This window comes from Prionailurus bengalensis, chromosome E1 (genome assembly GCF_016509475.1).
Source record: "Prionailurus bengalensis isolate Pbe53 chromosome E1, Fcat_Pben_1.1_paternal_pri, whole genome shotgun sequence".
Lineage (NCBI taxonomy): Eukaryota > Metazoa > Chordata > Mammalia > Carnivora > Felidae > Prionailurus > Prionailurus bengalensis.
Window position 1 is genome coordinate 26708122 of NC_057347.1, and position 16525 is coordinate 26724646.

The following is a 16525-nucleotide window of genomic DNA, read 5'->3' on the forward strand; positions in this document are numbered from 1 at the left end:
TTTGTTTTCTTTGGGTAAATACCCAGTAGTAGAATTTTTGGGTCATACATTTCTATTTTTAATTTTTTGAGGAACCTCCATAGTTTTCCACAGTGGCTGCACCAATTTACATTCATATTCCCAACAGTGCATGAGGATTTTGTTTTCTCCACATCCTTGCCAACACTTGTTATTTCTTATCTTTTTGTTTCTAGCCATTCTCACTGGATTAAGGTAGTATATTATGGTTTTGATTTGTATTAAGGAAAACATACTTTTTAAGATTATAATCAACTTTATACAACTAATTGCCTTATAACAAAGGTATTTTTATTTTGAAAGCGAGACAAAGATTACCTCCCTATATGCCAACTCTAAACCAGACTGCTCTATGACATTTTTCCTAAAAGTATTATTTAACACATGTTCACCTTGTATCGACTTCAACTGATTGATAGTGAATGGCTGGACTTACATATTACAAATGTATCTGAGGCTGAGTTCAGACTGAATAAGAATGAGTTTGGTATCACTGCCAATTATCTGCCATAGGTATAGGTAGGTAAAGTGATAACACAAGTACTATGTATTTACATCGCTGAATTAATGGATACAATTTCTACACCAAAAAACAAAAAAAGAATAAAACCCACATCATTTGTAATTTACACCAGGAGCTTAAAGTAAAACTGAGAATATATATATATATATATATATATATATGTGTGTGTGTGTATATATATATATATATGTATATACGTATATATATATGTGTGTATATATATATATGTATATATATATATATACATATAAACCAAACAAATAAAGACCATTTAAAAATTTTTTTAAAAATATTTATTTATTTTGGGGAGACAGAGAGACGGAGTGCAAACAGGGGAGGGGCAGAGAGAGAGAGAGAGAGATACAGAATTTGAAGCAGGCTCCAGGCTCCAAGCTGTCAGCACAGAGCCGGATGCAGGGCTCAAACCCACAAAGCACAGAATCATGACCTGGGCTGAAGCTGGACGCTTAACCAACTGAGCCACCCAGGGGTCCGAATAAAGACCACTTTTAATAAAAATAATACCACCTTACTGTACCTTAAAATAAAAAACTAACACTCCTAATTACTCTCTAAATGTTTAGCAAGTGAACTGAGGATCAGCCACATCACATAAGGGTGACAGAAGGAAGACCAAAAATTTGTGTTCAAAGGAAGCAAGATGGAGCCAAGATTTAAACAAAGTAAGAGAAATAACTGGGCACAAGGAAGGGAAAAAAAAACATTCTGATGAAAAGGGGACTGGTGCTATAGAAAAGCAAAAATAAAGTTTTCTTGTCAGGGTAAAGAGCCTTAAGAAAAAAACATTCAAAACTTGGAAATAGGCAGAAATTACTGGGATCCTTCCACTGGAATGCGAGATATAATTTAGCAGACCCTCTGGGAATTACCTGATTGTATAGGGATGTGCATCTTGATTTGACTTTCTATTGCCTAGGCTATTTTACAACTTTACAGGGGTAGTGGTTAACTTACAGGTAAATGATAACAAAGCAATTGCAGATGAGCAATGCAAATGATTCCTGTTCTTAGTCATATAAATACAAATCTCCTGGCAGAGATTTGTTTTCCATCTAGAAAAAACATAACCTGAGATGTAACATTTTATATCTCTTGCCATGCAGAAATTTGCCTCTACTGACAAATTTATTTCAGCATTCCTTTGACTATATAAATTCTCTGTCCCTTGAATTTCACTTTCAACCAGTCTTAATATCTTATATGTTCTCATTAATTAATGAGTTGAATAAAATATTAGAAATATCTTCCTTTTATATTTGAATGAGTAATGTGGGGTTTTTTGTTTATTTAGTTTGAGGGAGAGAATGTGAGTGGGGAAGGGACAGAGAGAAAGGGAAAGAGAGAATCCTAAGCAGGCTTTTCACTGTCAACACAGAGCCCAACACAGGGCTCGATCACAAAACGTGGAGTCATGACTTGAACCGAAATCAAGAGTCAGACACTGAACTGACTCAGCCACCCAGGCACCCCAAGAGTCATGTTTTTAAATTTTAGAAAATTATACTCTAGCAAGAATTTGTGTAGGAAATAAACTAGATAAGCAGGGGAAAAAAGAGTTATATGGGGCCTAGTAACAGAAATAAGATAGATAGCAAAGGAGGGCCACTATGCAGTTAACAAATATCTGTTTGGTTCTAAAATGATGAAATGGTGACTGAGAATTTATTAGTAAGAATTTATGTGTGCCTATGTGAGCAGACTATGTAGGTGCCCCCTTTTCAAAAGTAATTTCTAAAGCTGCAAGGTTCATAAAGAAATAGCAACTTACCTACAAAGGAAGGCTAGACAAATGGGGAAACCAGTAGACTTTAATAATATGGGAGCCTAGGGAAAAAAGATTCCAGGTGAGAACAATCCATAGTGTAGAATGCTACAAAAACGTCAAGTAAGATGAGATCTGAAAAGTGTCCATTCATTCATATGTTCAATAAATATTTATTGAGTTCTTAGTTTATGCTAAGAACTGTACTAGTCATGGGGATACAGTAATAAAACCAAAATAGTCCTTATTGACACTGAGTATAGTAGAAGAGACAGATATTAAATAGCTAATTTAAGAAATAAGTATTCAGAGATTCCAGTGCCAGCCAAGGAATAGTCCACTAACACCTGTCTCCACTGCTGATTATAACTAAACACTCTGGATGAAACACAAAAGCCACTACCTGAGCATTCTGAAAAGGTAAACAAGAGCAGTATTGGGGACAAGAATCAAATTGGAAGAGGGGTCCATATGAGAGAGAGCTTCACGTGTGTGTGTGTGTGTGTGTGTGTGTGTGTGTGTGTGTGTCGGGAATGGGGGTGGTTGGAGAGAGAATTTTACAGGCGTGTGGGTGCCCAGTGAGGCTGTGGCAGCTACAACTCCTAAAAAAAACAACCCTGTCTTTATAGACAGAGAAACAGAAAATGGGTCCCTGGATTTTAAAGAGTTGTGGGGAAGAAATCCCCATTTTTCCCTCTTGCTGTGGCACGGGCAAGTAAAACTCCCAGAGAATAAAAGCCATCATTCCAGCTGTAGGACAGAGGCAGGAGGCCAAAGAGAATCTCACAGAGGAGAGAGCTGGAGAAGGGTTCTCTTAGTTCTGTGCACAAATCAGAATATATCCAGAGCTCACTTCTGAAGTACACATACACAGAACACCCCAAAGCAGCATAGTAAACTCCTTGAGAACTGAATGGCAATATAAAGCAAAGCACAATTCCAAGACTAGCCCCTGAGTAGTACAAATGTAGGACAGATCTAAAAGAACACTGCATAGGCCTTGGAAACTGTCCTAACATTAGAATCCATAAGGGAAAAAAAGTCAAAATAGACTTTGCAGTCTCAATCCAACCAAGATAACTGACTGCTGAAGACAACAATAAAAATCAATATTCTTCAGAGGATTTTAATAGGATCCAGAGTATCAGGTTTTCATTGGCCATCATCCATTAGTTGGTAAAAAATGAAATACAGAGATTGTTATCATTCAGTGTTTAATTCTTCTACTACTGCTAAGAAAACAGTATACAAATCAGCCCACCTAGCTGATTTTTATCTTCCAGATCAGAGTGGTGGTTTTCCAAACAGAATGTTGTCCATTTACTTTACAACTACCATCCATGAACCAAGGAGATATTTGTTGGTCAGCTGAGAGATGTTTATTGGACACAATCCAAGTGATGACAGAATCTGGCAGCTCCTCACACAGTTTCAAAGTCAGGCCTAGGGGAAAAGAGGCCCCCTACGTGTGAATACATCATCCTTGCATTCCACAGGTAGCATGACCCTGAATAAACCATTTCCATTTTATTATGGAACTGTTCTCGGCACTGCCTTCCCCAGTATAGTGTTTTTCCAACATCAACCAAGACATCAAAGGCATTTTAGGTTTCAAGATTATTTTATGTCTTTAGTCACAAGGTCAGTGTTCTGTTTTTTTTTTTTCTTGAGAGAGAGAGCACACGTGTATGCATGAAGTGGGGTGGGGGGGCAGAGGGACAGAGAAAAAGGATCTCAAGCAGGCTCCACACGCAACATAGAGCCTGATACAGGGCTCGATCCCATGACTGTGAGACCATGACCTGAGCCAAAATCAAGAGCTGGATGCTCAACCATCTGAGCCACCCAGACACCCCACAATGGCCATTTTAATTAATGTCTGATAGTAACCTACTAATTGCCCTTCAAAGGGAAATTCTCCAGACCAAAGTCCCTATAGTCAGTGCTAAGAGGTGCTCCTAGGCTTTTGTGATAAGCCCCACTGAATGCTCCACATACAGTTACTGCACGAAGAATTTGTCCATATCAGCACTCCAGCTTCTACTTTATATTGTTTGGATTCATGCAAACATTAATTTTCATTTAGCATGTCCAATTAATATTTCTTGAAGGGCAGATTTATATGCCTTCTATTTTATAATAATAGGTAGCTGAAATATTCCCCAATCAGATATGATATTCATCCCCATAATGCAATCAGGTAGAGGCACAATCACTTCACATAAGGCCTGTTGAAACATCAATTCTCCTCCAAACTTTCACCTTAATCCCATCAGCCTTTACATTCTTAGCTGTAGCTTCCATTCAGATTTCATTAACAGGTTCTGGTTTATAACATGAACTATGGAAGGTGTTCCCCAGTCATACCTAATATTCATTCCTATAAAACATTCAGATAGAGGAGACACAATTTCTTTACATAAAGCCTGCTTCAACATTCTAATTTTTATAATCCCATCAACTCTTATATATTTTCTCAATCTGACTGTAGTCCAAGTTAGGACTTCATAAACATGTTTCCATAGCACAGTGCATGGAGCTCTGTTGCAAAGGAGTACCAGAAATTTCTCTATCCCCTGATCACATTACCCACACAAGTCCATATGGCTTCAGGGGTTGGGCCAGAGGATTTGGGCCCCTAGAGTTATATCTTCACCTTGATTAATACAGCTAACCATCACCCCAAGCAATTCTGGGTAGGGTTTTTCATTGTAATCTATACCTTCTAGCTTTTTAAGTTCCTCCAAATTGAGGTAAATGAAGCAGACTTGTTTGGGGCCTTTCAACATTGAGGGACTAATCGGGAATCCCACTGGTCCACCCAACTTTGATAGTGCTGTATCAACACCTTTGTTTCAACATCATCAGTGTCCACCACACTCCTCCCTTTTCTCAATAACCATCCATAAACTTCCACTCTGCTGAGACAAGTCCCCTGACTCTCCCCTCTGTCTTTCCCTGCTTTTCTTGTTAATTACTTTAAAGATCTTGTTTTCAGTAAAACTTACACTGGGAAGCTCATACAGCAAATCTGATAGGACTTTTCATCATGTTGTTTGATTTTTGCAACAGTAAAGTTACATGGAGTGCCCCTACAACAGAGGCCTCCCTAATCACAGCATCTACCATAACTTGAGTAATGAGCATATTCATCAAGTGAATATACCAGTCATCACAGATCCAGTCCCACATGGCTTGCATACAAAGCACATCAGCTGCTTCATTTGGGATTGGTTCCACTTGGCAATTATAGGAGGAGTTAGACAGTCCCCCGCTTTCTCAGACAAACACACTTCACAGTGTCTTTTAACCAGTCCACCAGGATGAATGTTCCCTTGGGAATAACCACCTGTGTGTCTGAATCATGTATAGCCATCTGTGATTGTTTAACAGTGAGCTTTGGGTCCTGTACCAGCCCAAACAAACTCTTCCACTCAGCAGTATTTAAAACCAAAGATACTTCTCCTAATTTAGTTACTCTTACAATCCATTTGAGTAAAGGTTCTTCAGAAAGCTGATGATACTGACCTACAAAATGAGACAAATCCTACACTATACCCACTGTTCTCAGTAGTTTCTTGGTTTTGCCTTCCCCCCATGTTGACTACCTTGTTGGCAACCAGAGGTATTAGAGGCAATTTCTTTTGTTCTGGCATATTTTTTCCCTTTGTGGGCAGCTCTGAGGCTAGTGGACGAAGCTCACACCAATCAAAATCTGAGCTTGGTCTAGAATCAAAGCCTAACTACACTTTCTTTCACTTTAGATATTACAGATAACAATAACCAAGGGATTGTACAGTTAATATGTTTCTTATTATTTTACATTTCCTTACATATCCACAGTAAGCCAACTCTACAGGGGTTGGGTCTACCATCATTTCTAAATTCCAATGGTAATTGTTACCTTTAGTAACTGATTGCAGTGCAGCTGCAGTTTCATACCATGGGTAATTAGGTAGCCATCCTGGGATCAGAGGTTCCTCATCCCCATCCCTTCTCTTCATACACCACATGTTTCCTTGAGCCAAGGGCCATTTTGGCAAATCTCATTTCTCCAACACCAACTAAAGGAAAAACTGTTTCTCTGCCCAGAGAACACTTCTGACACCAAGTGTATGAAGATTTTTTTTTTAAGCACATCACCTAATTTTCCAACTCTGGATAACAACTGGGTATCCTATAACTTAATGTCAGACTCCACAGACTTAAAGACTCAGTCCCATAAGACTACCCTCAATTCAGATGCCAGTCACAAGTAACAAGTGAGTCCCCAAGGGGCCCAGATTTTTGTCTGACTTGGCTACAAAGTTAAGGGGGCCTATAATCATCCCTTCAGAATTAGGAATTTGCTTGGATGGCTTACAAAACTCCAGGACAGATTTACTTATGTTTACCAGTTTTTTATAAAGGATGTTATAATGAATACAAGCAGCCAGATGAGGAGGTAAACAGGGTGAAGTCTAAAAAGGTCCCATGTTGGGGCGCCTGGGTGGCGCAGTCGGTTAAGCGTCCAACTTCAGCCAGGTCACGATCTCACGGTCCGTGAGTTCGAGCCCCGCGTCAGGCTCTGGGCTGATGGCTCAGAGCCTGGAGCCTGTTTCCGATTCTGTGTGTCTCTCTCTCTCTGCCCCTCCCCTGTTCATGCTCTGTCTCTCTCTGTCCCAAAAATAAATAAACGTTGAAAAAAATTTTAAAAAATAAAAAAATAAAAAAAATAAAAAGGTCCCATGTGTAGGAGCATCTGCTTCCACGGGATTGGGATACACCACCTTCCTGGCAAGTGGATGTGTACAGCAACCCAGAAGCTCCCCTTGTAGTTTAGGGATTTGTATGGAGGCTCCATCATGTAGGTATGATTCAATGTTACCTCAGTCTCCATCTTCTCTTCCCTTTCCTGAGGATGGAGGGTAGGACTGAAAGGACTAAACTAATCATGGCTTGGTATTTCTGATGACCAGCCCCAATCTTGAAACTATCCAGGAGCTAACCAAGAGTCACCTCATTAGAACAAAGGATGCTCCTATCACCCAGGAAATTCCAAAGGGTTTAAACCTCTGTGTAAGATATTCCTATCACTCCCATCGGTCAGGAAATTAAAATGGTTTTAGAAGCTCTATCAGGAACCAGGGGCAGAAACCAAATATATATTTGTTATTATATCACATTGTTATTATCATTATGCTCTGTAAGATAGAAGTGAACATGCTTAAAAATGGAAAGACAGAAGTTCTCAGCAGAGAAAAAGAAATTATGGAAAAGAAACCAATAGAAATTATAAAACTGAGAAATATATCAAAATAAAAAATTTCACTGGATAAGATCAATAATAGGATAAAGGTGATAGAGGAACTTGAAGATAGACCAACAGAAACTATCTAGTCTGAAGAATAGAGGGGGGAAGAAAGATTGAAAAGAAAATAAAGACAGCCTCTGGGTCCTGTGGGACAGTATCACATGGTCTAACATTCATTCACTGGAGTTCCAGAAAGGTACATTAGTTTCTATGTAAAGGTACATTGGAGGTATATTACTTTCCCATTGATGCTATATCAAATTACCACAAACTATGTGCCTTAAAACAACAGAAACCATTTTCTCACTGTTCTGGAAGCCAGAAGTCTGAAATTAAGGTGTCAGAAGGGCTGCAATTCCTCTGGAGGTTCTAGGAGAGAATCATTCTTTGCCCACTTCTGGCTTCTGGTAGCTATCAGCATTCCTTAGCTTTTATGGTCATTTCTCCCTCTACTCCATCTTCACACTGCCCTCTCCTCTTTGTGTTACCTCCTTTGCTTCTCTCTTATAAAGACACTTGTGATGGCATTTAGGGCCCACTTAAAAAATCCAACGTAACTGCCTTATCTCAAAAATCCCTAACTTAATTACATTGGCAAAGACCCTCTTTCCAAATAAAGTAATATTTTAAGTTCTAGGATTAAGTCTTGATATCCTTTGGTAGCCATTAGTCAACCTACTGTAGGAGAGATTGGAGCACACAAAAAAAATGTTGTTGAAGACATAATTACCAAAAACTCCACAAAATTTGGTAAAAGATGTAAATTTACAGATCCACTGAGATTCTTGAATCTGAGTGAATCTCAAACAGGATAAACTCACAAAAAACCACTCCCAAAGACATCATTATAAAATTGCTGGATATACAAATACTGAGTCATTGCGTTGTACACCTGAAACTAACAATAATGTGTCAATTATACCTCAATTAAACAACAACAAAAATTGCTAGAAACTCAAGATAAAGAAAAAAATCTTGAGACCAGCTAGAGGAAAATAAGACATAACATACAAAGGAACAAAGATTTGAATGACTATGGGTTTCTCATTAGAAACCTTGGAGAGTAAAAACAATGAGGTATCTGTAAAATGCTGAAACTATCTAACCAAAATTAGTTACCAACCAAAGTATCTTTCATTAATGAAAGTAAAGACATTATAAGAATAAGGAAAACTAAGAGAATACATTTCCAGGAGCCCTGCACTATCAAGACAAAGGGAAATGATACCCTTTTGATTCCCTAAGATTCCCTTAAGAAGAAAACTTAGAACTTTAGGAATGAAAGAAAAGCAAAATAAATCTAAATAGGTAGATAAATATAAAAGACTATTTTTTCACTAGATTTCTCTAAAATTTGTATGACTATTATAAGCAAAAATTATAACATCATTTGATGTAGTTTTCAAATGACAGAAATGCAATCAACATGATAATCAGAAGGGAGGAAAACAAAGGCACCTATACGGATATAAGATTCTGACATTTTACTTGAAGTAAACTGTGAAAGGTTAGGGATGTATAGTATAATCATTAAAAGAACAATTAAAAACAATTATCTCCAAGAACATATACAAATGGCTAACATAAGCATATGAAAAGATGCTCAACATCATTAATCGTTATGGAAATGCAAATCAAACCATAATGATTACATGTCAACTATATTTCAATAAAGCTGTATAAAAGAAAACAACGAGATATCACCTCACATCTAACAAAATGGCTACTATTTTAAAAAGGAAGGAGGGAAGAAATGAAGGGAAAAAATAACAGGTGTGGTGAAGATGTAGAGAAATTAAAATTCTGGTATACTGTTGGAGATAATGTAAAATAGTGTAGTTGTTAAGGAAAACAGTTTGGCAGTTCCTCAAAAAATTAAAAATTGATATAATAATTCCACTTCTGGGGTATATCCAAAATAAGTGAAAGCTGAATCTCAAAGAGATAGTTGTATACCCATATTTATGGCAGATTATTCAAAATAGCCTAAAGGTGGAAGGAACCAAGTGTCCATCAACAGATGAATGAATAAACAAAATGTGGTATACAAAGTGGATTATTATTCAGCCTTAAAAAGGAAGTAAATTCTAATACCTGCTACAACATAAAGGAACTATGAGGATATTATGCCAAGTGAAATAAGCCAGTCACAAAGACAAATAATGTATAAATCCATTTGTATGATGTATCTAGATGAGTCAAATTCATAGGAACAGAACGTAGAATGGTGTTTGCCAGAGCTTGGGAAGAAGGAAAATGGGGAGTTATTACTTAATGGGTTTCAGTTTCACAAGATGGATAAGTTCTGAGGAATGGTTGCACAACAGTGTGAATATACTTAACAATACTGAACTATACACCTAAAAATAGTTAATAGTTAAATAGTTAAAAATAGTAAACTTTATGTTATGTGTATTTTACCACAACTAAAAATTAGAAAATGAAAAAGTGTTTCTAAACAGATAACCAGGGGCACCTGGGTGGCTGACTTCAGCTCAGGTCATGATGTTGTAGCTCATGAGTTTGAGCCCCATGTTGGGCTCTGTGCTGAGAGCTCAGAGCCTGGAGCCTGCTTCAGATTCTGTGTCTCCCTCTCTCTCTGCCCTTCCCCTGCTCGCTCTCTCTCTCTCTCTCTCTCTCTCTCTCTCTCAAAAATAAATAAACAGGGGCGCCTGGGTGGCGCAGTCGGTTAAGCGTCCGACTTCAGCCAGGTCACGATCTCGCGGTCCATGAGTTTGAGCCCCGCGTCAGGCTCTGGGCTGATGGCTCAGAGCCTGGAGCCTGTTTCTGATTCTGTGTCTCCCTCTCTCTCTGCCCCTCCCCCGTTCATGCTCTGTCTCTCTCTGTCCCAAAAATAAATAAACGTTAAAAAAAATATAAATAAATAAATAAATAAATAAACATTAAAAAAATTTTTTTAAACAAATAATCAAAAAACTAATAGATAAATTATAATGGAATACTAAAAGTATCCACACAATCTAAAAGAAGGCAGAAAAGGTGAAAGAGAAAAATTAAAAAGAAGACACAAACAGAAAACATTTAATAAAAGGGTAACCTAAGTCCAACAGCATCAATTATTACACTAAATGTAAATAGTCGAAACATACCAATTAAAAGAAAAAGTTGTCAGAATGAGGTTTTTTTTTTTTTTGAAGATTCAACTAAAATAAAATAAGCAACCTATTGATAGATTAGGAGTAAAAGGATGGGAAAAACACTAGTCAAAAGAAGTGGAGTTGCTACATATCACCATGGATAAAGAGGGATATTATACAATGTTAAACAATGTTAAAAGGATCAATTTGCCAAGAAGACATAAGAATTGTAAGTGTGAAAAAAAAATTGTAATTGTGTATGGACCTAAAAATACATCTTCAGGGGCGCCTGGGTGGCTCAGTCGGTTAAGCGTCCGACTTCGGCTCAGGTCATGATCTCACAGTCTGTGAGTTTGAGCCCCGTGTCAGGCTCTGTGCTGATAGCTCAGAGCCTGGAGCCTGCTTCAGATTCTGTGTCTCCCTCTCTCTCTGACCCTCCCCTATTCATGCCCTGTCTCTCTCTGTCTCAAAAATAAATAAACGTTAAAAAATTTAAAAAATACATATCTTCAAAATACATGAAGCAAAAACTAAAGAGTTGGAAAGATAAACAGACAAATTTATTATTATACTTGGAGACTTCAATGTTTCTTTTTTTTTTTGAGAGAGAGACATAGGGGATGCAAGTAAGCAGAGAGAAAGAGGGAGAGAGAGGGGGAAAGAGAGAGAGAGAGAGAGAGAAGTGGGGCTCACCTGAAGCGGGGCTCATGTTTACATGAAGCAGGGTTCGTGCTCACCCAAAGAAGGACCCATGCTCACCCAAAGTGGGGCCCATGCTCATCTGAAGCAGGGCATGAGCTCACCTGAAATGGGACTGGAGCTCACCCAACGTGGGACTTGAACTCATGGACCGTGACATCATGACCTGAGCCCAAGTCAGATGCTTAACTGAGCCACCCAGGTGCTGGAGACTTCTCTCAGCAATGGACAGAATAAGTAGACAGAAAGCCAGCAAAGATTGAGAAGACCTGAACAACACCATCAAACACCTTGACCTAAAACATTTGTAGAACACTCTACCTTAACAAGAGCAGAAGATATATTCTTTTCAAGTGTACCTGGAGCATTTACCAAGACATATGATATTCTAGGGGTGTGGTGCCTCGCTGGCTTGATTGGCACAGCATGTGACTCTTGATCTTGGGGTTCCAGCCCCATGTTGGGTGTAGAGATTACTTAAAAATAAAATATTTTTAAAAAGACATATGATATTCTAGGTCATAATACAAAATTTAAAGAATTGAAATCATAGAAAGTACATTCACTGAATATATCAGAATTAAATGAGAAACAAATAACAGAAAGATATCTAGAAAAGTCACAAATATTTGAAAATTAACACACTTCTAGTAACCCATGGGTCAAAGACGACAACACAGGGAAACTAGAAAATATTTTGAACGGAATTCAGATAAAAATACAACATATCAAAATTTATGAGCTTCAGCCAAAGCAGTGCTTAGAAGGAAATGCATAAAATTACATGTTCATGTCAAAAATTAAGATCCCAAATCAATGATCTAAACTTCTACCTTTAGAGGGGTGCCTAACTGGCTAAGTCAATAGAACATGAGGCTCTTAATCTCAGTGTCATGAATTCAAGCCCCACATTGGGCAGAAAGCCTACTTAAAAACAAACAAACAAACTTCTACCTTTAGAAACCATATAAAGAGTAAATACAAAACAGATGAGAAATAATAAAGAGCAGAAATCAGTAAAGTTCAAAATAGGAAAACAACAGAGAAAAAGAAGTAATACCAAAATAAAACAAATTTTATTGAAAATACTAACAAAATCTAGAAACTTCTAGCTATACTGACCAAAAAAAAAAAAAAAAACAAAAAACAAAAAAAACCCCAAAAGACAAAAAAACAAGACACAAATTACCAAAATTAGGAATGAAAGGGTAACATCATCACAGACACTACAGATATTTAAGAGAATATTACACAATTAATCCATAGACACAAATTACCAAAGCTCACTTAGGAAGAAATACATAACCTGAATAATCCTGTAAATATTAAAACAATTAAATCTGTAATTTAAAACTTCTCTATAAATAAAATTCTATGCCAAGTGGCTTCACCATCAATCTACCAAATCATAGTGTAAGAAATAATACTAAATCTATACAACCTTTTCTGAAAACAGGAAAAGGGGAAACATTTCCAATTCAGAAACACATCCCTGTTACCAAAGCCAGATAAACACATTATAAGAAAGGCAATACCTCCCATAAACATAGATGCAAAAATCCACCACAAAATATTAGTTTTAAAAAATGCAACATGTGAAAAAGATAATATACTACAACCTAATGTGTTTTATTCTGGAAATTCAAGGCTGAGTCAACATTTAAAAATTAACTGACATAATTCATCATATTAACAGACTAAAGAAGAAAAACTGATTTCTCAATAAAGGCAGGAAAAGCATTTGGCAGAATTCAACATCTATTCATGATAAAAACTCTTAGTAATCTAAGAAAAGAAGGGAACTTCCCTAACTTGAAAAAAATGACACCTACAAAAAAAAAACCCAAAAAACTATAGGTAACACTTAATAGTAAAAGACTATTTTTCCTGTTTTCTCCCTAAAATCAGGAACAGGACTAGGACATCTACTCTCACCATTCCTATTCAACATGTAATGGCAGTTCAAACCAATACAATAAGAAATAAAAAGCATACAGATTAGAAAGTTAGAAGCTGTATCTGGTAATAGACAACAATGTCTAAGTACAGAATATTAAGGAATCTACAAAGAAAGCTCCCAAAACTAATAAATGAGAATTGGTCAATGTCATTCAAAGCCACAGCTTTTACTCCAAAGTTATGATCTCCAGATCTTTATATCACAGTCAATGGATATCTTCACCTGTATATTCCAAGAACTCCTAAGATTCTATTTCCACAACTGAATTTATTGTTATCCCTCCCAAAACTTGTCTTTAAAAATACATATTTCTCATTATCTTTGGTAATACCACCAATTTACTTGTTCTAATATTCATAGCTTTCCAATATTGATTTATCCACCCTCTCAAGCTACAAAGGAGAGATTCATCTTAGATGACTTCTTATCCAATCCACATCTACGTGGTCGTTTAGGGTATCAGTTAACTTTTGTTATGAAACAAACTGCTCCAAATCTGAGGGCTTAGAAGTAAATATTTATTATGTCCTGTGATTCTGTGGGTTGACTAGCTGATTCTTCTGGTCTGAACCATCTTAGGTGGGGCTGGACAGTCTAGGATGGCCTCACACATATGTTTGGAGCCTCAAATGGGAAGGTTGAGATAGCTGGGACACTTGGGGCCTCTCTCCAAGTGGTCCTTCATCTTCTAGGAAGCAAGAGTGATTTGATTACATGGTGGCAGAAGGGTTGTCAACAATAAAACGGCAAGTCCCAAATGTGCAAACATCCTTCAAGTCCCTGCTAAATTACAACTGCTATTATCCCAATGGCCACAGTAGGTCCGTCTGGGAGGGGACTACCCAAGAGTATGGAATAGGTGGGCGTGAACAATTGGCTTGAGAAGGAAGGCATAACTGCAACAATTTACACTTAATCCTATTGATTCTATGATTCTATCTCCTTTTAACCCCTCCAATCTCATGAATCCCATTTTACTGAGGAGTTTAAGAGCTTCTCATCTCCTACTTCCAACTATTCGGAATAATCTCCTAACTGAGCTTGTATTGCTATAGATGATCAGCATGTGAATTTTTCAGAAAATGCAAATCTTGTCACAAAACTCTGCTATTTCAGGGTGCCTGGGTGGCCCAGTCGGTTAAGTGTCTGTCTTCGGCTCAGGTCATGATCTTGTGGTCTGTGGGTCCGAGCCCCATGTCGGGCTCTGTGCTGGCAGCTCAAAGCCTGGAGCTTGCTTCAGATTCTGTGTCTCCCTCTGTCTCTGACCCTTCCAGACTCATGCTCTGTCTCTCTCTCTAAACACAAATAAAAACAAAAAACAAACAAAAAACACAAAAAAACCTCTGCTGCTTAAAACTCAATAGTTTTCCTTTTGCCATTAGAATAAACTATGGAATGAATTCCTAAACGAGATCCACAAAATCTTACTTACTCTTACTATTAAAATGTTACTTACTCTTACTATTCCCTCATATGCACCCTACTCTTTCAGAAACAAAAAACTAAGTCCTTCAAAGGGCCATAGTATTTCAGACGAGATCGGGCGCGTTCAGGGTGGTATGGCCGTAGACGGGCCATAGTATTTCAATACCATGCCTTTCCACCTAATGTTGTTTCTATCTGGAATGTCCTGTTAATGCTTGTATCCTACCAAATTTCGACACATTCTTCAAGATTCATCTCAAACACCACAAATTTAATGAAGCAGGTCCTGCCCGACAAAGTTAAATGCTCCATTTCTTGCTTCCATTGCATCTCCTACAACCTTCAATTATAGTGTTTATTCCAGTACACTATAATTATTTGTTTAGAGTCTTGTCTACCTACTTACTTCACTGTGGGAGAAGGACTATACCTTTCAAAATATCTATCTCTCCAACATTTAGAACAATTATTGACATTTAGTAAGTACTCATTAAATGCTGTTTAATTGATTAATTCATTTCCAACATTCTAGATGCTAGTGGAAAGAAAATTTATGAGATAAGTCTTTCATTGTCAAATACTGTCATCAATTCAGTACTCTTCTTCAAACGTTACTTTTCAGTGAAGTTGTTTGAGTAGAATGTAGTTCCAAGTATACTAAACTTTCAATCTGTACTAATACATCTGTAATGTGTTATGAATATGTTAAAATGAGAATTTAACAGTGGGGTGTATAAATGTACTAAATTTAAAATGTACCTAATGTACTAAAACTATCAATGTACTAAAACAGATTGATGCCACATTGTAGCTATAGCTGGATTAAGTAAGACTGACTCTCTTTCTCTTTCCCTAAATTATCATACATTTTAAAGTTTAAAGTAAAAATATCCATGTTGTATTGTCGCTGGAATGAGAGAATATATACACAAATAAGTCTCCTTGAAAAATTCACTGCAGTCCAGAGCCTGGCCCTCAGCCTTTGCTACAGTCCTAGTTTTTGTGTCCTTTGCAAAATTCATACATTGAAATCCTAACGCCCCATGTGATGGTATTAGGAGGTGAAGGTAGGTGATTACGTCATGAGGGCAGAACTCTTATGAACGAGATTCCAAAGAGCTCCTTCTACCCTTCCACCATATGAGGGCACAGCAAAAAGACTAGGAAACAGATACTGAAGGAAACAAGTACTTACCAGACACCAAATCTGCCAGAACCTTGATGCTGGACTTCGTAGGCTCCTGAACTGTGAGAAATAAATTTGTTGTTTATAGCTTTGCAGCTCAAATGGGCTAAGACAGCCTTACTGACCCAGAAACCTAATTTGTCAGGAAGACTTTTGTTTAAAACACACACACACACACACACACACACACACACCCCAGTATCTTAATCAACAGTAAGAAGCAGATCTAATGCCAATGGCAGGGAAGGGGGGAAGGGGGAGTAGAGAGTGCCTCTCTAACCAAGGCAAATACTTTGGTGATAGAACTAATCTAATTTATGTTACAGCCTCAAAGTGCATAATTGAGGTTAAACACTGGACTCAGTTGTATTCTGATACAGGAAAAAATAAAGTGCAAAGAAGCTCATGATTAAGGAGCCTCAGAAAGTACAAACCACTAAACTAACTTGGGCAAAGTTGTGAATGATTTTAAATCAGGTAGTGACCAATAAAAAGACAAAGTACCACTTTTTCCACTAGATGGTCAACACATAACATATA

The 16525-nt window shown here is 37.4% G+C and overlaps 1 protein-coding gene across 2 annotated transcripts in view; it reads right to left on the reverse strand.

Moving 5' to 3' along the window:
• Positions 1–2061: 2061 nt before the first annotated feature.
• Positions 2062–16525, reverse strand: part of RPS6KB1 (ribosomal protein S6 kinase B1) — a 72538-nt gene continuing 58074 nt past the window's right edge. Inside the window, exons 15-16 of one of the 2 annotated variants that reach the window (XM_043583876.1) lie at positions 15995–16045; positions 2062–2386 (exon numbers count right to left, since the gene is read on the reverse strand). In XM_043583876.1, coding sequence (XP_043439811.1) covers positions 2371–2386; positions 15995–16045 — 67 coding nt within the window. In that variant the 3' untranslated portion in view covers positions 2062–2370. Of the gene's footprint in view, positions 2387–14621; positions 14668–15994; positions 16046–16525 lie in introns of those variants that run through there. The other variant, XM_043583877.1, reaches the window with a different exon arrangement.